The sequence below is a fragment of the Suncus etruscus genome, chromosome 1 (assembly GCF_024139225.1).
Source record: "Suncus etruscus isolate mSunEtr1 chromosome 1, mSunEtr1.pri.cur, whole genome shotgun sequence".
NCBI classification, from domain to species: domain Eukaryota; kingdom Metazoa; phylum Chordata; class Mammalia; order Eulipotyphla; family Soricidae; genus Suncus; species Suncus etruscus.
Window position 1 is genome coordinate 155,860,560 of NC_064848.1, and position 23,641 is coordinate 155,884,200.

At 39.9% G+C, this 23,641-nt stretch overlaps 1 protein-coding gene across 1 annotated transcript in view; it reads right to left on the reverse strand.

Moving 5' to 3' along the window:
* KIAA0753 (KIAA0753 ortholog) overlaps positions 1–23,641 on the reverse strand; it is a 64,085-nt gene that overhangs the window by 7,032 nt on the left and 33,412 nt on the right. The window contains exons 12-18 of the mRNA XM_049786964.1: positions 17,408–17,486; positions 15,066–15,120; positions 14,810–14,868; positions 11,326–11,493; positions 9,693–9,774; positions 1,417–1,534; positions 739–960 (exon numbers count right to left, since the gene is read on the reverse strand). Of these exons, the coding sequence (XP_049642921.1) occupies positions 739–960; positions 1,417–1,534; positions 9,693–9,774; positions 11,326–11,493; positions 14,810–14,868; positions 15,066–15,120; positions 17,408–17,486 (783 nt within the window). The remainder of the gene's footprint in view (positions 1–738; positions 961–1,416; positions 1,535–9,692; positions 9,775–11,325; positions 11,494–14,809; positions 14,869–15,065; positions 15,121–17,407; positions 17,487–23,641) is intronic.

Here is a 23,641-nt window from a genome sequence, read left to right on the forward strand (position 1 = left end):
AAGTGCTATCTATGATAATTCAAATTTGGGCTTTCCTTTAAAAGAATGGGTTGACACATACTTCAATTAACTATATGAAAAGAAGAACATATATTCTTCAAGAAGTTAATGGGAGCTGGGCCTACAATGGGTAGGGTGATTGCCTTGCATGTGGCTGACCTGGGTTCAATCCCTGGCATCTGATAATGGTCCCCTGAGCCTGCCAGAAGTGACTTCTGAGGGCACTGCCAGATGTGGACCCATCTCCCCACAAAAAATGAATTTAATGCCAAGACTGAGTTACAACTCCACTGACTACTTTACTCAGGGATGGTTTCCCTGTAGGAGAAAAGTTTAAGAAAATATTTAAGTCTGAAGGCCTACTATTTTTAGATTTGTTTGTCCAAGTCATCAAGCTTCATAAGCACAAGTATTTCTTATCTGGAAATGCTTTGTTTTTGGGGGGGGGGGGGGAAATAGCTCTCTCAAACAGCAAGAGGAAATCTGCCCTGACTTGACTCCTGAATAATGTATCTCCAATCAAGAAGGGGAGGCAGGAGAAGACACATATAGGGCAGGACCCCCATGGTTTAAGAATTTCCACTACCTGAAATTGAGTTTCAAGAGTCTGCCACTAGCCCAAAAGTCACCCACCACTGGAACTCAACACACAGCTGGAGATTTTGGTCAATTGTTCTCCTAGCTTTTGTACAATTGGGTACTCAGTTCCCAACCAAAGGCATAAAACATCCTACTGACCTTTCAGCAATCAACCATGGATTGAAGGAGCCCACAGCCTCATGAGAGACCATCCGAAGGTACTGCTCGAAACGGCTACAGTAGTCACTGATGCTCCGCTGCATATTCTGGGGAACAATGAGGGCAACTTGACCCTTTTTATGTTGAGAATCTTCAAGAGAGAGAAGAGGAGCCTCTCTTCTGTCAGATCTCTCCTCTGTTCCCACACTTTCATCTAGAGAACTGAGAGCAAATGATAAAAATATTTAAAATCGCCTATATGCAAGAGTAAATATTATTCATCCTGATAACTTGATAATCAAAGGTTTCCTTTCCTTCTCACACTGAACCAAACTCCTTATCTCATCATCACTCAGTGTTTTTTTTCCCTTTTCATTGTACTAACTTTTGACCTGGTTGAGACACAGGAGTTTTTAAGCAAATCTTAAAGCAGAAACTAATTGTACACCCACAGGTACCCCATATGCCTCAACACTTGGAACAATCAAAATGTTCTTGAATATTGAAAGGTTCTTTATGATGCAATATACTAAATGTTTATCTCATATTGCATAATTTGCCATTTCAAGATCTGTCTGTTGAAGTGTTTCTGTCTTGTGGGAATTCAAAAAATTCAAAATTTAACAGTGTCAAAGCCAACCAATTACAATGAAGTCAGACTGCCTTATTACCACTCACTTGCTACTGCAGGGCCTTTTTAACACGATGTTCGCATCCCTGTCTTTCTGAGTTGTCTTTGTGATCTGGATAGGCTCAGGTGGTAGAGGCATTTCAGTTACTATTCGGATCTTTTGGTCTAGAAAAGAGACACAAAATAGCTGCATCTAAAGAAAAGATGCTGTACACACCTTGAACAAGAACCTACAAAGAATCACAAAGTAGGTCTCATAAGCATAATGAATCCAGCTACCAATGCAATGGAAAAAAAATGTGAAAGGTGAATTTAATTAATTTAATAATGAAACAAACTATTAAGGAATCAATTAAAAAAATTCATTTTGTGCTTGTGACAGCTCTGAGGAAGTGTCTTGGGAGAGATCTGGGCAAAGTCCCAGGCTACGTGGGTCCCATTAGGATTCAGTCATCTATTCTAGGCCTCTAAAACAGGTTTATTTCTGAACCTTTCGATGATCTGAATTACTAAAGAAAATCTACTGATTTCAGACCTGACCACTGACATTATTTAGTTGATATAAGTTGTCCCTGGGCACTTAAAAATCTATACGATAGTAGAGACATTAATTTATTAACTATGCCATGCAGACATGAGATATTTGAAGTTTGAGATTATTTATAATTTTAAATACGTTTCAAAAGTGGGAAGAAATTCTGTTCTCCATTTGAGAAAAAAGAAGATGGGAAGCATCACTTTCTCCAACTATAAACTGCACTATATAGAAGCAGTCATTAAAACAGCGTGGTATTAGAATAAAGTTATACAATCAATTAATCTTTGATAAAGGGACAAGAAAAACAAAGTAGAGCAAGAAAAGCCTTTTCAATAAGTGGTGTTGGGAAAACTGGTCAACTACATGCAAAAAAGTGAACTCAAGACCTCTAAGATCAAGCACAAAAATCAACACAGATTAAAGATCCTGATTAGATCTGAAACCGTAATATACAGAGGAAAATTTAGGCAGAACACTCTATGACAACGAAGCTAAAAGCATCTTCAGGAATGAAACACCACTGAACAAGGAAGTGGTCAAAGCAAACATAATTGGGACTACATTATTTTATTTTATTTTATTTTATTTTTTTGGTTTTTGGGTCACACCTGTTTGACGCTCAGGGGTTACTCCTGGCTATGCACTCAGAAATCGCCCCTGGCTTGGGGGGACCATATGGGACGCCAGGGGATCGAACCACGGTCCGTCCTACTCTAGCACTTGCAAGGCAGACACCTTACCTCTAGCGCCACCTTCCCAGCCCCAGGACTACATCAAACTGAGAAGCTTGTGTACTTCAAAGGAAATAGTGACTAAGATATAAAATCTACCCATGGAATGAGAGAAACCATTCACCTAGCTCCCATCAGAGAAAGGGTAAATTCTAAGATATATAATGTATTGATAAAACTTAGCAAAAAAAAAAACAACAATCTAACCTACATTAACAGATATTTCCTCAAAGAAGAAATACAGATGGCCAAAAGTCATATGAAAAAATGTTCCACATCACTAATCATTAGGAAGATGCATATCAAAACAACAACGAGGTAATTTCTTACAACACAGAGAATGACACACATCACAAAGAACAAGAGCTACCAGTGCTGGCATAGATATGGGGAGAAAGGAATTCTTATTCACTGCTGGTGGGAATGCTGTCTAATCCAGCCTTTCTGAAAAAAAAAAAAAAAAAAAAAGGAAATTTCTCAAAAAACTGGAAATTGAGCTTCCTTATGATCTAGTGATACTACTGCTAAAAATACAAAACCCAAGGAACACAAAAACACAATACAAAAATGCCTTCTGCATTACCATGTTCATCACAGCACTATTTGTAATTGCCAGAATCTGAAAGCAACCCAGGTGCCTGACAAGAGATTAGTGGCTAAAGAAACTGTGGCACATCTATACAATGGAATACTATGCAGCTGTTAGGAAAAATGAGGTCATGAAATTTGCTTATACATGGATAGACAAGGAGCTCATTATGCTGAAATGAGTCAGTCAGAGGAATAAACCTAGAATAATCTCAACTCATCTGTGGGAAATAAGAGTGTGGGGATGATATCCAGAGACACCAGAGATGAGGATTAGGAGGGCCAGTCCATGGTAAGAAGCTTGTCACAAAGAGTGGAGAGTGCAGTCATGGTAGAGAGGGGTCTACTATGAAAGTGACAGTTGGAACTAATCACTCTGGACAAGAACTGGGTGCTGAAAGGGATAAGTGATATGCATGGCACCCCTTTGTTAACAGTTGTGCAAAGCACAATACACAGACAGACAGACAGACACACACACACACATACACACACACACACACACAAAATGCCTGCTCAGAAGCAGGCAGGGGAGGTTGCATGGGAGGGAAGAGGGCATCAGGGTGGTTGAGAAGGAAAACTGGGGATATTGGTGATGGATAAAGTGCTCTGATGAAGGCTATTGTACATTGTATGAATGTAACTCAATTATGAACAACTTCATCTGTGGAGAAAATAACTATTATGAATAACTTTGTAACCATGGTATTTAAATAAAATAAAAAATAAACTAGTATAGCTACACAATGGAATACTGTGCAGCTGTTAAAAAATGAAGTGAAGGGTGAATGGGGGTAAAAAAAAAATGAAGCGATAAAATTTGCTTATATGTACATGGATGAATATGGAGATTATTATGTTAAGTGAGCCAGAGGAAGACGAATAGACAATAATTTCACTCATTTGTGGGATATAAAAAAAAGATAGTATGGTAATAATATCCAGAAACAATAGAAATGAGGGCCAGGAGGACCAGTCCATAGTAAGAAGCTTGCCACAAAGAATGGTGAGTTCAATTAGGGTAGAGAAAAGTCCACAATGACTATGATAATTAGAATTGATCACTCTGAACTATAACTGGATGCTTCAAAGGGGATTAAGGGATATACATGGTATCTCTTCATTAACAATAGTACAAACCACACTGCCAAAAAGGAAAAAGAGAGAGATAAGTGAAATTAGAGATGTACATGGAGGTGTGGGTGGGAGGAAAATTAGAGATTGGTAGAAGATAAAGTTCACTGGTGAAGGGTGGTGTACATTCTATGACAGAAACTCAAACATGAACATTTTTGTAACTGTGTTGCTTATATAAAATAAATTTTTGTTTTCTGCCACACCTGGTGATGCTCAGGGGTTACTCCTGGCTATGCACTCAGAAATCATTCCTGGCTTTGGGGACCATATGGGATGCCAGGAGAACAAACCGCGATCTGTCCTAGGGCTAGCGTGTGCCACTTACTTAAAAATGTTTTTCCTGGTAATTCAATAAATTTACATGCATACCTTACTGCTTGCACCACCGCTCTGGCCCCTATATAAAATAATTTAAAAAAATACTGCCTTAATAAGATATAAAATATAATAATTTGTTTTTTTGGTCTTTGGGTCACACTTGGTGACGCTCAGGGGTTATTCCTGGCTATGCACTTAGAAATCGCTCCTGGCTTGGGGGACCATATGGGACGTCGGGGGTTCGAACTACGGTCCGTACTGGGTCAGCCGTGTGCAAGGCAAACAACACCTTACAATGCGCCACCACTTACTTAAAAATGTTTTTCCTGGTGATTCAATAAATATGCACCTCTAGAAGCACCTTTGAAACAAAATATACTAAAATTATCAATATAAATACAAATCACAAGAAATAAACCCACCAAGTATTAAAAAGAAAAGTGAAGGTCCATGGCCAGGTGGGGGTAAAAAAAAAAGTGAACACTGAACCCTGGGTGAGACTTTCATGTGATGCAACTAAGCTGTGTTAAGCCAAACCACCAGGGAGAAAACTGCCTTCCAAGATTTCCTTCCTTCTATCTCCATAAAAAAATTAGCTAAGATTACTCCAGGTAGCGGATCCATACAGGTACGGTATAGATAAAGAGTGAATAAGATATGGGCCTTAAAGAATCTGTGCTTTATTGGGAGAGATAGGATTGTGTTCCAAATGATTCTAAAATACAGTAGGTCAGAAGTCCATGGGCATTTATAAAAAAAAAGCTTGTAAGGACAAACAGGTGAGGACAGTTCTATACAGAAACACATTAACACATAATACACATAACACAATATGATGCTAGGTGAGCCTTGAAGAACAGCTTGTAATTTGAGAAGAAAAAGGGAACTGGGATAAGATTAGGATTAGAGTTCATAAGCAAAGAAACAAGTGTTCAAAAATGATAGAGGGCTGGAGCACAATAAGTAGGGCATTTGCCTTGCACCGACCCAAGGTCAATCCCTAGTATCCCATAAGACACCCCCCCCCCCCACACACACACACGCACGCACACAGGCATGCTGCCTGACTGGAATGATTTCTGAGTGCAGAGCCAGGAGTAAATCCTGAGTGCTGCTAGGTGTGGCCCAACGGCCCCAAGAAATAGAAAATAGGCAAGAAAACACAACAGTACTAAGTTTAGATGGTTCATTGTTCTGTAAATTAAAAAATTTAAATGGGAAGTATTTTTTTTAAAACTAACAAACCCATTTATATTTAGTAACACAGGCTTCTGTTAGAAACCTCCTATAAACATAATTTTCTTTACAACTCTTAAAACTTAGTACTTAATTCCTTAAAGAAAATGTTTACCCACATTGGGCTACCTCCTTTCATTGAGTAAAGTAGCAACTAATAAGCATGAGCCAAATGGAATTTGAGAAACTCTCTCTCCCCAAACTGTGACTAACATAGTAACTGCAGCCAAAATGCATATATACATATGAATTTTTTAAGTGGAGGAGAAAAATGAAAGTCCATTGTGACAAATAGGAGGTGCAGGCACAAGCATCAATGTCTGCCTCAAAACAAAGGTGAACTTTTTTTCAGGGTGGATCGTAACTACACATAAAAGTTACAATCAGGGGCTGGAAAAATAGTACAGCAGATAGGGCACCTGGCCTTGCATGCCATGGGTCCAGGTTCAATCCCTGACATCTCATAGAGTCCTCCAAATCTGATAGATGTGATTCCTGAGTGCAGAGAGAAGTAACTCCTGACCACTGTTGCATATGCCTCTTTACTCCCAAAAATTTACAATAAAAAAGCTTTCAAAGGAAGGGCCAGAGCGATGGCACAGTGGCAAAGCATTTGCCTTGCATGTGGCTGACCCATGGAACTCGGTTCAATCACCCGGTGTCCCATAAGGTCCCTCAAGCCAGGAGCAATTTCTGAGTGCATAACCAGGAGTATCCCATGAACGTCACCGGTGTGGCCCAAAAAATTAAAAAAAAAAAAAAAAAAAAAAAAAAGCCTTCAAAGGAAAATGAGATCTCTCTCCTCTCTTTTCTCTCTCTCTCTCTCCTCCCCCTCTCCTCCCCTCCCCCTCCCCCCTCTCTCCCTCCCCCTCCCCCTTCCTCTCTCCCCCCCCCCCCTCCCCCGCCCCCTCACCTCCCTCTCTCTCTCTCTCTCTCTCTCTCTCTCTCTCTCTCTCTCTCTCTCTCTCTCTCTCTCTCTCTCTCTCTCGTTTTTGGGCCACACCCGGCGGTGCTCAGGGTTACTCCTATCTATCTACTCAGAAATTGCTCCTGGCAGGCACAGGGGCCATATGGGACGCCAGGATTCGAATCAACCACCTTAGGTCCTGGATTGGCTGCTTGCAAGGCAAACACTGCTGTGCTCTCTCTCTGGCCCCGAAAATGAGACTCTTGAGGTAACTTTAGGACTACAAAAGTTTACTAAATCAAAGAATATAAAACCTATGTACAAAGAAACTCTACTAAAATTAAGTAACAAAGAGATGAGCTACAGAAAGGAAAAAACTACCGTATTTTCCGGCGTATAAGACGACTGGGCATATAAGACGACCCCCTAATTTTGCAGTTAAAAATAGGTTTAGGCCTATATTCGCTGCATTAGACAGAATGTTCCTGTCTGCAACTGTATGTACCACAGTAAGCCAATCACAACAAGCAAAGGTTCAAAGGTTATACTGTAATAGACTTCCTCTTTGACTCTGGCCAATCTGAGCAGGCTTTTTACAGTGTAGATTCGGGTCCGAAACATTGTCTAATTTACATGCATAAAAAGCCTGCTTGGATTGGCTGAGTTAGAGAGGCAGTCTGAGCAGCCTTGCAGTGATTGGTCCCTTATTATAGGCACCTTTTCTGGCAATTCCCTGGTGGCGTCAGTTAATCTCCCCGCACTACATAAACCAAACAACACTCCATCCTCGGACCCTAGCACTGAATCACTAACACGGTTAGCTGGGTTTTGTCAGAAGTGGCCCCCAGATCTCCTGGGTACTGTTTGGGAGCCCCCAAGAAAGAGATATGGAAACTCTGTGGCCTGATTTTTTTTTTGTTTCGCTTAGCCGCATATTGAAACATTTTTCGGGATATACTCGGTGCTATAAGACGACCCCCGATTTTTGGTTGCCTTTTTTTTTGTTTCAAGTCATCTTATACGCTGGAAAATACGGTAATTGCAAATATTTATCTGAATAAAGTAGTGGTTGTTAGGTGTAGGGGAAGAGAGAATGGGAAGTGAATGCAGGGTTTCTTTTGAGGGTGTTGAAATGTTCTAAAATATGTCTACACGCTTATGTTTGTTTTGTTGTTTTCAGGCCACAATCAGTGATACTCAGGGTTACTCCCAGCTCTGCTCTCAGGATTACTCCTGGCAGACTTGGGGTTACAATATGAATGTTGGGGATTGAACCCTTGTCAGCTCTGTGCCAAGCAAGCTCCCTACCCGCTATTTTATCACTCTGGCCCCATACATTGTCTACATTCTAATTCCTCTGACTGTTCCCCTCTGTACTTGTAGTTATGATAACCAATCCTTAATAATCAGTATAGGACCTAAATATAATCAACACGTCCTTCTGAAAGATAGGCTGAAGGAGACTTCCCCACAGAAGAGAAGATGCAATATGAACAATAGAAGCAGAATCTGGAGTGATATATGGTTAAAAACCAAAGCAGCTACGTAAGCTGAGGAAACAAGAAACAAGAAATTATCCTGACAACACATTAATTTTAGTATTTTAAGAACTCTAGATGTCTTTAGAACTGTAAGAGAAAACTCGTTTTAAGTCACAAGTTAAGTCACTAGTTACAAACTTAAAATTGTGACAGTGGCAACAGAAAACAGATAAAAACCAAAAGACTCTATGTATGATTATACGACAGACTCTTTAAACCTGCTGCAATCACTGAGACCAGTGTTCTCCCTATTACCTCAAAAGAAAAGGCTGAGATACATGCAGCAACTATTACACAGAAGTGCAGGAAAGTGTTTCAACCTGACAAATAAAATTAGACATTCAGGTCAAGATGGACCCAGTGCTCACCTATCTCTGATCTTTATCCTTTAATGAATTCTAAATAACACACCCAAAGTGGAGATCCTCAAAACATGAGTTCCACACAAAAAACACTGTCTGTTCACTGTGTCTGAGCATACAACTTTGTGACTCTCCCACAAACATCATTCCTTTCTCATCTCTGTGCCACTGAAAACTTTCCCTGGTTCTTGTTCTGAGAACCAAGACCCTACCTTTGCTATCTCCCTTGAACTTTCAAGCAATGAATGCAGCCTGAATATCTCCTGGATCCTGTACCATTTCTATAACACTAGACTCAAAGAATCTTGGGGCCTACACTAACTGCCTTTATATAAAATTTTGTAACATGCAAAATTAATTGATGGTAGGGAAAATTCATAGTGGTTTCCTGAGAAGATTGCTCTCTCTTTTTTGGGGGTGGGGGGAGGGGGAAACTACACCTGGAAGCACTTGGATTAATCCTGGTTCTACCCTTGGGTGACTATAGTGGATGCTGAGGATCAAACCTGGGTTGGCAAACACCCTACCATTCTGGCCTCAAGAAAACTTTCTGAAGAGATGTAAATCTGTTTTAGTAGAGGTTTGGGTAACACATGAAAATAAAAATCAAAATATTTCAAATGACAGTCATGATATGTGCATTTTGTTATATACATATTTTATCTAAAATAGAAAAAACACTGTAAATATAAAAATATTTAACATTTAAAAAAACTAGAAATACATATTAAACTAGCTTCTAAAACATGTTGGGATGTTTTGAATGACATGTATAACTGGTGAGTTACTTTGAAGTAAAAAAACTTGACAAATGATAATTAAATTTATGATGAAATAATACTAACAGGTAATAGAATCTAAAAGTATATATATAAGTGTTAGCTATATAATATTTTCAACTTTTCTGTATGTTTGAAAACTTTCAAAATAGAATGTTGTACAAAATAAAAGGGAGAAATTCTCACCATTTTTTTCTTCCTGCATCCAAAGATGAGGATCGGCATAGGCAATTTTATTATATCTTTGGCGAACTTTCTCTTGGTATTTCTTTAAAAAATATGATACATAAGAAAATAATTAGTTTCATAACATATGAGAGATGGTTAAGAAAATAATAATTTAACAGACACATCTGATAGGCACTGCTATGACAGCTCTGGCAGCAAAGAAGTGATTGATTAGTTCATAAAGTCTAAAATAAAATGAAGCAATCAGTTTAATCTAATCTGATCTAGACCTCCACTGCCAACTACAACTTGCCATAATGATGAAAATGTTCTACATTTGCCATGTCCTACTAAGAACTACTTGAAATGTGAGTAGTGTATTTAAACTTGATTCATTTACATTTAAATAGGCCACATGTGGCTAGAAGCAACCATTCTGAACTCTTCAGACCTAGATATTTCCAAGATGGGGAAATCAGTTAAAAGACCATAAGAAATGGCACAGCTCTTAAAAAAAAAAATCAACAACAAAAATTTGTCTTTCCTATAATGTTTCTATTTAACAACAAAGACAAAATGAGAATTAATTATGATTAAAAAGACATCAAGGGGGCCAGAGCAATAGCACAGCGGGTAAGGCGGACCCCGGTTCAAATCCCAGCATCCCATATGGTTCCTGGAGTCTACCAGGAGTGACTTGTGAGCACAGAACCAGCAGTAACCCTTGAGTACCACTAGGTGTGACCCAAAAACTAACAACACACACACACACAAAAGACAACAGGGTTAGGGAATATGGCTTAATAGAAACTGCTTTGCATGTTTAAAGCTCTTAATTTGATACCAGGTATTCATAGGTCCCTAAGCATCACAGAGTATAGTACTGATACTTCCTAAGTAATGCTGGGCCAGAAAAACCAATCACCAGGTTGGTACTGCTAAACAAAGGAACTCCATTAGTGACTGCCAGTGTTCTCCCGATCTCGCAGACTATTAAATAAAAGAAAATGTGGACTTGGGAGTCACGATCCTTGGATTCTTATCTTAGCCCAGGCAGGAATTTTTTGTGACCCATAGCCATATCGCTTAATCTCTTTTTGTGTCACCATTTCCCATCGTGAACAATTTAAAGGAGGGACTAGGTAATGTCTGAAAACTCTAAATGTTCATAACAAAAGCATTCTAACGCAAAAAAGATAGTACAGGGGTTAAAAAACAGTTGTAAGTTGGCCTTACAAGTGGACAAGTGGCCAACTCTAGTTCAATTTCCAGCACTGCATATGGTCCCTTACCCAAACACTGACCAAGTGTAATCCATGAATACTGCAGGGTGTGGCCCCAAAATCCACCCTCTCAAAAAACATTTATAAACAACAACAGAGAAGTTGATGGTCCCATCTTAGGGTTTTTCAAATCATCTATTCATGAGACTGGGGGTAGTGATAATGGTCAGTTTCTAGTTATGTGTTAAGATATTGCTGATATTTAAAACTCCAATTTTCCTCAAAAATATATTACTAATTAGGTTAAGAGATATCACTGCCATTTAGTTGGCAATTTAACTGGGATTTAAAACCAGGAACATTTTACTCAGAAGGACTAAGCCATAAAATCAGCTAAGGTCAGTACCCCAAGATGCCCCAGATCTTACTTCCATCTCCTCCATTCGGAGAATCATGGTCTCCAGACATGGGTTGTCCATGCTGTCCTCCAAGGTAGCTAAGGCTTCAGAATCCAAGAGCTCAGGCTGAGTCACAACCAAGGGCTCATGAGCATTTTCATCCAGCTGACAAATGTTGGATTCAGGTTCATTTATAGCCTATTAATACAATTTTTACCAGTCATTTAAATGGTACCATTAAATAAGCAGTATAGTGATTTCTCACATAATTTATCATTATCTGTTTTGCAGCTGATAAAGCAAGTAATCTTTCTTGTGCTATACTCAGAATAATGTCCAGTCTTTTCTATGCCACAAAATCCAGAAGATATAGCTATTTTCTTTTAGCTCAATATAAAAGTACTGCTCAGGGGCTGGAGCTATCCCACAGTGGTAAGGCATTCGCCTTGTACACAGCGGACCCAGGATGGACCCAATTTGATCCCAGGCATCCCATATGAAGCCCCCCACCCCAGCCTGCCAGGAGTGATTTCTGAGTGCAGAGCCAGGACAAGCCCATGAGTGCCACTGGGTATGGCCCAAAAATCAAACCAAACCAAAGCTGCTCATTGGTTTGCTCTGCAAGCAGTGTTCTCCCCTGAACATATATATTGTGTAGGTCTTTATGTCTTTTTGCTTGCTTTTTCCACTCTGGAAGAAGCCTATATTCTTTCTTGAACACGTATTTTCTCCTTTTCTCTCCTCACAACTTGGTTGTGGTTTTTTTTTTTTTTTTTTTTTTTGGGGGGGGGCATACCCGGTGATACTCAGGGATTATTCCTGGCTATGTGCTCAGAAATCGCTCCTGGCTTGGGGGACCATATGGGATGCTAGGAGAGGGAAGAGTGGTCCATCCTGGGTCAGCTACGTGCAAGGCAAACGCCCTACCACTGTGCCATCGCTCCAGCCCCATCTCTTCACAACTTTCTAAGAAATTCAATAAAATGTATGATGCTTCAGGGGCTGGAGAGGTGGCATAGAGTTATAAGGCATCTGCCTTGCAGGCATTAGACTAGGATGGACCGTGGTTCAATCCCCCGGCATCCCATATGGTCCCCCTAGCCTGACAGGAGCGATTTCTGAGCACATAGTCAGGAGTAACTCCTGAGCATCACCAGTTGTGGTCCAAAAAAAAGAAAAGAAAAGGAAAACAACGCTCATACTCATCATAAGTTCATGATCTATTTGTCTTGAAACTTTTATCTGTATAACCCAGAGAAGCTTAATATATCATTATCATTTTATTTTTGTTGTTTTGGGACCACACCCGGAGGTGCTCAGGGATTACTCCTGGCTCTGAGCTCAGAAATTGCTCCTGGAAGGCTAGGGGGACCATATAGAATGCTGGGTTTCAAGCATAGGTCCATCCAGGGTCAGCAGCATGCAAGGCAAAAGCGCTACTGCTGTGCTATCACTCTGGCCTGTCTCTAGGCCATATTTTTGCAATCTATTTTTTTGGGGGGGGGTAACATAGAAAAATTTCATTTTAGAGTTGTAAGGAATATAAGTACTTGAATGTGGGAACACAGAGCACAGTGGCTGGTACAAAGCAAGACATTCAGTAATATTTACAGCTTTTTGGAAAAAAAACCTTTCAACAGCAAGGAAAAAGTGTGTAAAGGCCTTAAAAATAAGAAGAAATCCCCAAACTTAAAGAGATAATCAGTTGCTCAAACAATATAATAAATTTACTAATAATCTAAAAAAAATAAACCCTAAATCAACAATAAATGTGCAAGTTATTTGTTTGAATGATACTTTTCATCTATGATAGATGGAACATGATGAATACCTGCTTGTGAAAAGATTTAGATTTTCATATCATGTTTATCAACAATTTGGATTTTTAGGCAAATACACATAATTTCTGAATTATACAAAATAATCAAATCCCTCAAAACAGGAGTAAGAGTGCTTGCTTTGTACATGCCAACTGGAGTTTGATCCCTGGTACCCATATGTTCCCCTAACTACTGCCAGGAGTGCAGAGTTCAGCTCCAGGAATAAGTCCTCAGCATTGCCAAGTGTGACCCAAGACAAAAAATTATAAAAATACAAACGTTTGAATATATTTTTTCAAATGATGTCTTTGCACAAATTCTAGCCCCAAATACTGATGAATAAAAATGATTATAAACACGATGAAAATATGCTGTAAATAAAATTTCATTGGTAAACTGAGTATGGCAACCTGTTATTTGAGAGAAATTACTCTCAAAATAGTGGCATGCATGCTTTGCAAATATGGCAGTTTTTGCAAGATCTTTGGCACTGCATGCCCGCCTATGCACTGCCAGGTACTTCCAGGTCCCATTCTTGGATTATTAGGCTGGTAGACCTTCATTCCAACTTCCTTGTGTATTTGAAACCATTGTATCTGTTTTGTTCTATACTTTCTTTTTTTTTTTTTTTTAGTTTTTGGGTCACACTCGACAGTGCTCAGGGGTTACTCCTGGCTCTACGCTCAGAAATCACTCCTGGCAGGTTCAGGGACCCTATGGGATGCTGGGATTCAAACCGTCCTTCTGTATGCAAGGCAAATGCCCTACCTCCATGCTATCTCTCTGGCCCATTGTTCTATACTTTCTTAAGGCACAAAAGCAGTTTTTTTTTTTTTCAATCTCCACAAATATTTAAAAAACAAAACAAAATAAAAAAAAAAAAAACAATTTGGGGCCCGGAGTATCGATAGCACAGCGGCTTTTGCCTTGCAAGCAGCTGATCCAGGACCAAAGGTGGTTGGTTCGAATCCCGGTGTCCCAAATGGTCCCCCATGACTGCCAGGAGCTATTTCTGAGCAGACAGCCAGGAGTAACCCCTGAGCACTGCCGGGTGTGGCCAAAAAAAAAAAATTTGTACTTTCTACTCTACCACCCTAAACCCAGATAAAGTAGGTCAATCCCACAAATTTAATTTTAATTTTTTTTTACACTCCCACAGATATCAGACTTTAAACTCTTTAGAGGGAGAGCACGAAAAGATTGAACAAACGTAAGATAGGTGTTTTCTCAAACAGTTTCCTTTTGTCCTGGGCCACCTTTTCTCTCTACTAGGTCAGGTATTTGTCACATATTAGGCACTCAAAACATGTCATTTCTAACACTAAATATCAGGCCCTAAGTATAAAGGAAATTAGGCCAGTAATAAGCAAAATTAGGCCTGAACAAATGGAAATGAGGGCAGCCATTCTTCTGCCGCAGGCAATCAATATTTCTTATCATGCAGGGCACCCACATTCTGTCATCAAGAGACAAAAAGAGTTCCTAAAAAAAAAAAAACCTGTGGCTCTAGAAACTTCAGTTTGCAGTGGCAATTTAAGGTACAGTGCTAAATACACGGTGTAAGAATAATTAATTTCCACCCCTCTTGAACAGGATAATGTTGTATTTGCAAAGTACTCCATTTCATTTTGTTAAAATTGAAAACATGTATAAGACAGTACCTGTCCAGCATATCTATTCCCCACTGCACATACCTTCTCTGTAGGACAAGCTATCAATGTCTCCACTGATGGCTGATCTTTCTTTTTTCGTGTGTGTGTGTGTGTGTGTGTGTGTGTGTGTGTGTGTGTGTGTTTTGGGTCACACCCGGCAGTGCTCAGGGGTTATTCCTGGCTCCAGGCTCAGAAATTGCTCCTGGCAGGCATGGGGGACCATATGGGGCTCTGGGATTCGAACCATTGACCTCCTGCATGAAAGGCAAATGCCTTACCTCCATGCTATCTCTCCGGCCCCATGATGGCTGATTTTTCAAAGGAGTATCTACTTCCAGAGAAGAGTTGACTTGCTAATATAAAGAAAAGCACAGTCCCAAATTACAATTTTTATAACTCATATTAGTACAAATAACTTTTGCTACCAGAAGTGTCTGGAATGATTCCTTAGCTCTATATAGTAGGCTTTTGTAGTAATTCAAAGCATTTTGTCTTCATGAAAATAGATGCAATGTACTCAACTCAGCTTTCTGCCCTTTTCTCCCTTCAATACTGTAAACATCGTCAGAGTAGCCATGTGTTTTTGTGCCCTTTATTCAATCTCTCTGTTCCATGACCTCCTCATTGATAAAATGAGGGTTAGACTATTTGCTCTCATAATTTAACATTTCTTAAATTAGAAACATAGACATTTGGCAGCTTCTTCAGAGATTCCCTTTTAGAATATACTATCCAGGGGCCAGAGTGATAGCATAGCTGTAGGGCATTTGCCTTGCACACAGCTGACCTGGGCCAGACCAGGTTTGAGTCCCAGCATCCCATTAGGTCCCCATGCCTGACAGGAGTGATTTCTGAGTGCACAGCCACAAATAACCCCTGAGCACTGCCAGGTATGACCCAAAAACAAAACAAAACAAAACAAACAAAAAGCACCAAACATGAATTAAACATGGAATCTTCCAAAGAGTCTTGTTAAAAAAACTCATGGAAGAGCCCGGAGAGATAGCACAGCGGCGTTTGCCTTGCAAGCAGCTGATCCAGGACCAAAGGTGTTCGGTTCGAATCCCGGTGTCCCATATGGTCCCCCGTGCCTTTAGGAGCTATTTCTGAGTAGACAGCCAGGAGTAACCCCTGAGCACCGCCGGGTGTGGCCCAAAAACAAACAAACAAACAAACAAAAAACTCATGGAAGACTCCAACCACAATCTCTGTGTACCTATGGACCACTGACAGTTGGTCGAATTTAGAGCTAAGGAGCTCAATCCTAGAGAGAAGGGCAAAGCAAACCACTATTTATATTTATGAAACATAAATATAAAAATTGAAGTGCAAACCAGAGAAAATAAGGGAAGGTGAAATGTAAAATAAATCCCCACAGTTTGTGAGATCACTGATCTCCAACCCCAGGAGGGGTAGTGGCAAAAGATTAATAAACCAAGCCAGTCAGGAGCCAGTCTGCTACTCCCTGAACCAAAAGCCAGAACTGCCTCTTTATTAAACCAATATCTATCCCACTAGACAGGGATAGGGTGGAAAAAGATCCAGGTGGACTTTTACATATCAAAGGAAGAGATTATGGGAAAGAAGATTGGAAATGCCTTTGCTTTGGATTGTTAGGTGTCATCTTATAGTAAAAAAAATCAGACAGGCCAGAGAGATAACATGGAGGTAAGGCGTTTGCCTTTCATGCAGAAGGCATTTCATATGGTCCCCCGAACCTGCCAGGAGCAATTTCTGAGTGTGGAGCCAGGTGTAACCCCTGAGCGTTGCAGGGTATGACCCAAAAACCAAAAAAAAAGAAAGAAAAAAAAATCAAAGACAAACTGAAACAAAAAATGAAGAATCTTCATAGCAGGTAGGGCCAAACAAAGCAATCAAACTAAAGAAGATAGTAAGGGACTGGCAAGGAGGGTTTACAAGTTTACAAAGACTAGAAGTGACATAAGACCAGCACTAGAGAATTTTTGGCATTTGGGTGGTGGTGATGATATTGCAACTTTGTACAACAAAAGCATTAGTAGTAACAATACAATTGTAAACCATGTTACCTCAATAACACAATTTAAAAATAATTAAAAACAGATGCCAAGAGTAACCCCTGAGTGACACCGGCTGTGACCCCCCCCCCAAAAAAACCCAAAACAAACAAACAAAAAAAAAAGAGCAAAGCAGCTGAGTGGAAGCAGTTAATGAAGTGCTACAACAACAAAAGCTTTGTGAACACTTACCAACAGGTGTACCTGATTCAGAATGGACATGACAATGTAAATTCAATCTCAGGCTAAAATCTCTTTTCTCAAAAGGAGGACTTTTCTCCTCTTTTATAATCTTTCATCCACAACAGAAGATAATCTGAGGATTTATGGGAGAGGGATTACCCCAAAGGAGTCTAGCTGCACAGCACTCAGGAAGCACAACAGATCAGTAACATTCAGCTTCCAATAATATATATATTCAGTCCTATAAGGGATCAGTATGACCTTAGTAGCAACTCTTTGTATTCTACATATTTCTTCCACCTTTGGTCCTGGATGGGCTGCTTGCAAGGCAAACGCCGCTGTGCTATCTCTCCGGGCCCTCTACATATTTCTTTGTAGTCTAGTACTCCTCATGATAAACAAATGAAATGAACTAGATTACCTGGGCCTTAACCAGGAGAGGCTTCAAATTTTCAAAAACCGCCATCTCTACCTTGTCTGCTAACTGGTTGGCAGAAACTCTATGGGAAAAGAAAAATTTATAATTAAGGTCAAAAGCAAGAAAATATTCTTTCATATTTCTGAGCAATCTGAACCGCCCCAAAGGGAAGGACAAATCATGGCAAGGGAAGTAAAATGACTAAAACCAGTTTCTCTGATGTTAATGTCCATATAAATCCTCTGGAATATCAAAATGCTGATTCCTATTCAGATGAACCAATGAAGACAGAGTCTACATTTCCAGCAAGCATCCAGGTGATGGAGTACTGCTGACTCCATGTTAACTTTAAAGCTTGATAAACCTGAAGAAGTATGCTAGGCCTAGGTACATTTTTTAAAGAATAATAGATGACAAAACAACTAAAGAGAGAAGACTACTTAAAACTAATTTTAATCCTCCCACAAACACAACAATAGTTGAGTGAGACATAAACCTAGTAAGAAAAAAAACACAGTGCTTGAGAACTGAAAGAGAAAAGTGCTAAGAGCTGGAATAAGAAAATCAAGTTAAATAAAACCAAAAATGAGACTCAACACAACTTGCATTGCTGACTTAAGATTTCTAGGGGTTTGTTTGTTTTTTGCTTTTGGGGGGGGGTCATACCCGGAGGCGCTCAGGGGCTACTCTTGACTCTGCACTCAGAAATCATCCTGGCAGGCTCAGGGGACCATCTGGGATGCCAGTATTCGAACCACCGTCTGTACTGGATCGGCTGCTTGCAAGACATATGCCTAACCACTGTGCTATCTCTCCAGCCCCAAGATTTCTAGGTTTTGAAGCAGTTGTGGACATAACAAATGCTATTTGAGAAGTTGAGCCCGAAGTCCTTTTCCCTACTTCACCTAATTAGCCTCTGACCAAAGATAGAAGTCTGGCAGCTCATTCTCTGGAAGAGTCTCTTGACTAGGATATGTAAATAAGAACTGAAGTTGTAGAATCCCACTAAACTGGGGGATAAGTGTAAATGCTAAAAGAAGAGTGATAAGATTCATGGCTGTTCTCAAATGCAGCTTGAGGACACTGGCAAACTGTTCTCGTCTTTCTGGGATATAAGATCAGAAAGTTCTTCTCTGAAGAGCAGCTGAACCAGCATAAGAGCAACAAAGTTGGAGGAGGCAGACCCAGAGGCTTTTGGAGCCAGAAGGTACAATAGCAGCACCCAGGTGAGAACTGGGAACCAAGAACAACTGAACCTGCATAAGAGCAACAAGGTTGCAGGCAGACTCAGAGGACGTTGATGCGTGAGGCTTTTGGAGCCTAAGTCACATGGGCAGCACTCAGGTGAGAAACAGAATCCAAATCAAAGACAAAGAGCCATGGACTTCGTTTTGCTCTACATTCGAAGGCTCCTCCTAGTCAAGAAATGCCTGCACAGGACATAGAAAAGATCACACTACAATCACAACTTGGGAAAACACAGGGCCCCCCCCCAATGCTTAGAGGATGAAGATGGTAGCTCTGATGACCTGAAAAATACCAACTGCCTAGTTTCCCTCTCAGACAAGGACATTAGAGAAGAAATATGGAAGATGTTTATAGAACTCAAAGAAAGCATGGAACAAACTGAACGTACCACAAGTAAGAATCAAGAGCACATGAGAGTTGAAATTAAAAAACTTCAAACTAAATTTCACTGTGACTACAGAGAATGACTCAGGGGTTGGACAACCTAGTATGCCTGGAACCCAGAGTCAGTCTTATGCCAGAAAACTTCAGGGATAAGGTATCTTTGTATTTAGGCTAAGGCTTTTTTTTTCTCCTTTCATTTTACCCATATTTTGCTGGGCCAATGCAAACAACAACAACTGCCACCCTCACACCGTTATTATTGTATTTTTTTTTAACTCATCCTTTTATTTAAAAAAAAAAAAAAAGAGCTTACTAAACTTTCTGCTGGTGCTTCAATGAATTCATTGTGAGTCAATAATTTTCAAAAATATTCTTTCCTTTCTCTTTCATCTCTTTAGTTATTCAATTTTCTATTTTATTTTAAAAAATGTTGCTTTTGGTCTCCCTAAAATGTATTATTATCAGTTATGTTAACTATGTAATGCATTTTCTTTAAATAATTAAAAAAAAAAAAAGAAAACTTCAAACTGAAATAACAGGGCTGAAAAAACTGGTAGAGAAATGAAAACCTCACTAGAAACCTCTTCAACAGAGTAACAGCAGCAGAAGACAGAATCAGTGAGCTGGAAGAAGAGATGCATAACAACTCCACATAACAGAAGAGGCTGGAAAAGAGCCTCAAAGCAAATGATTAGACAATGGGAAAAGTCCTCAAAGAATGGAAACAGACAAAAATAGAAATCTTTGATAAATTCAACAGAAACATAAGAATCACTGGAGTCTCAGAGATCCAGGAAGAAAACGCCATGAAGTTTGAATAAGCAAGGACATCATCGTAGATAAACTCCCAGAGTTAGAGTGCATGCAACTAAATCCTACATGCCCAAAGAGTACCAGCCAAAAGAGATCCAAAGAAAAGCACCCCAAGACACATCCTAAACACAATGACAAACCTCATAGATTGGGAAGGAATACTGAAAGCAGCAAGATCAAAAAGGGAAATTACATTCAAAGGACAATCACTAAGATTTATTGCAGACTTGTCATAAGAATCTCTCAAGGCCTGAAGGCAGTGGTGAAATATAGTGACAAAACTCAATAAAATGAAAGCATCACTAAGAGTACTTCACCCAGCCAGACTTACATTCAGGTTTGAAGGAAAGATACACAGCTTCATGGATGAACAACAGCTTAGGAACTATACAGACTTAAAACTAGCCTTAAGGGGCCACTGCGGTGTTTGCCTTTCAAGCAGCCGATCCAGGACCTAAGATGGTTGGTTTGAATCCCGGCATCCCACATGGTCCCCTGTGCCTGCCAGGAGCTATTTCTGAGCAGATAGCCAGGAGTAACCCCTGAGCGCTGCCGGGTGTGGCCCCAAAACCAACCCCCTCCCCCAAAAAAACTAGCCTTAAAGGATAAACTGAAAGATCTACTTTAAAATAAGACATGAGAAGACATACCAAACTCCTACCAAAAGATGACACTAAATCCAATGACAATCATCTCTCTCAACGTCAATAGACTAAATACACCTGTTCAAAGACACAGAGTGATAAAATGGATCAAAAAGCTGAATCCGGGGCCGGAGAGATAGCATGGAGGTAAGGCATTTGCCTTTCGTGCAGAAGGTCATCGGTTCGAATCCTGGCGTCCCATATGGTCCCCTGTGCCTGCCAGGAGCAATTTCTGAGCATGGAGCCAGGAATAACCCCTGAGCAAAGCCGGGTGGACCCAAAAACCACAAAAAAAAAAAAAAAAGCTGAATCCAACATTTTGCTGCCTACAAGAAACACTAGAATCGCTCGAATAAACATAGACTTAAATTCAAAGGTTGGAGGACAATCATTCAAACAAATAACTTCCTTAAAAAGACTGGAATGGGCCCGGAGAGATAGCACAGCGGCGTTTGCTTTGCAAGCAGCCGATCCAGGACCAAAGGTGGTTGGTTCAAATCCCGGTGTCCCATATGGTCCCCCGTGCCTGCCAGGAGCTATTTCTGAGCAGACAGCCAGGAGTAACCCCTGAGCGCCGCAGGGTGTGGCCCAAAAACAAAACAAAACAAAAAACAAAACAAAACAAAAAAAAAAAAGACTGGAATGGCCATACTTATCACAGATGATATGGACTTTAGACTTAAAAATTTATGAAACAAGAATGGACATTTCCTAATAATTAAGAGACATGTACAACAGGGAGAAATCACACTCCTGGGGCTGGAGCGGTGGTGCAGCGGTAGGGTGTTTGCCTTGCACGTGGCTGTGCAAGGATTCTTAACAAAATCCTAGCAAATAGGATCTAATACCTCACCAAGAAAGTCATACACCATAACCAAGATTTATTCCAGAGTTGCAAGGATGGTTCATCATATGCAAATCAATTAACATAATACACCACACCAACAAAAAGAAAATTTAAAACCATATGATCATATCAATAGAAGCTGAGAAAGCATTTGATAATGTCCAACACCCATTTAATGCTAAAACCTCTCAACAAGATGGGAATGGAAGGAACTTTTCTCAATATAGTCAAAGCCATTTATCACAAGCCCATGGCAAATATTATACTCAATGGGGGAAAACTGAAAGCCTTTCCCCTAAGACTGGCACAAGTCAAGGCTGCCCTCTCTCTGCACTCCTATTCAATATAGTACTGGAAATACCTGCAATAGCAATTAGGCAAGAAAAAGATATCAAGGGCATCTAGATAGGAAAGGAAGAAGTCAAGCTCTCACCGTTTACAAATGACATGATACTATACTTAGAAAATCCTAAAGACTACCAAAATGCTCCCAGAAACAACAAATTCATATAGCAAAGCGGCAGGTAACAAAATAATGTACAATGGCCTTATATATAAATGATAAAGAAGAAATAAACAGTTAAAAACTCTCTTTCACAATAACACCACAGAAATTCAAATACCTTGGAGTCAAGTTAACTAAAGAAGTGAAGAATCTATAAAAAAAATAAAAAGAGGGGCCAGAGGATAGCATTTAGAAGAAAGTAAGAAATTGCCTTGAAACCACAGCATAACAATGATTGATGATTTCTTATTTTATTTAAAAAGAAAATGCTGGGGCCGGGCGGTGGCGCTAGAGGTAAGGTGCCTGCCTTGCCTGCGCTAGCCTAGGATGGACCGCGGTTCGATCCCCGGCGTCCCATATGGTCCCCCAAGCCAGGAGTGACTTCTGAGTGCATAGTCAGGAGTAACCCCTGAGCGTCACCGGGTGTGGCCCAAAAAACCAAAAAAAAAAAAAAAAAAAAGAAAATGCTTGTTGAACAAGAAAAAAGACCTTCTTGTTCTGTTCTGTAGAATATGAAAGTTCTGCCTCCACTCCACTGCCCAGCTCTGGAAGCCAGGACACATCACTACAGACTCAGGACCCATAATACTGATGCTAGCCTTTTTCATCATCTAAGTGTATCAATGCTTCCTGCCCCATTACCCCTGCATTGTGACCTTTTTCTGTGTCCTATGGACCATGGGTCTGTGAAGCTACCACCACATACACGTTAAAATTCCACCTCCTTTAACCCCAACTCTAAAGGATTGTTGGTTATATTTTTTCTCAAATACTTCTGTAATAACCCTACTATGCAAGTGGAATATTAATCATCTACATGACCACTAAAATAGCATGTTATGGGCAAAAAATTGTTAGATTAAGATTGTAAGGTGCAACCACTTGCTGAAAAAAATGAACTAGATAAAATGTCAGATAAGGGAAATCTGAAGTTCAAATTACAACACTCATAAATCTTTTTTATTTTTTTTTAAATTTTGGGCCACACCCAGTCTGGTGACGCTCAGGGGTTACTCCTGGCTATGCAATCAAAAATCACTCCTGGCTTGGGAGACCATATGTGACGCCAGGGATGGAACCGAGGTCCATACAGGATCAGCCGCATGAAAGGCAATGCCCTACTGCTGTGCTATTGCTCCGGCCCCTACACTCATAAATCTTTAAGAACTGGAAAACAAAGGGATTCACTTGCTCTAGCAGACAGAAATTCCCACAAACCAGCAATCTCAAAGAATGCCTCAGTCCTCTTCAATGAGGAACTTAACTCCATGTATACTGTGATGGACATGGAAATAAAGCAATCACTGGAAGAAAACTCCAACCAACTCAAAGATGAACAATCTGAGGTATTAAGGAGCCCATAGAAATGGAACTGAAAGAGTTAAAAAAATACAATAGTAAGCCATAGTTATGAATTCAAAATGAAGTATCAGTAATATATTATACAAAATTGCTGCCATCACCGACAAAGGATAAGAAAAGTAAATGAGTGGAAGAGAATTTAAGATCTGAGGCAGATAACAGGAAAGAGGAATAATCATTAAATCATAAGAATACCATAGGAGAGGATTAAGAGAAAGGGAAAGAAGAGCTGGTGGAAGAATTTCCCTGATCTTTGGAGAGGCTCTTGCACAGATTCAAGAGCAAAGGTGCAAAGAGCAAACAAAACAGACAAAACAAACAAAAACACCACCAAGACACATAATGTTAAAATCATAATAGTAAAATCAAAAGACTATTTAAAACAGTGAGAAAAGAAAATTGTCATATAAAAACAACGTAAGAATAGCAATAGA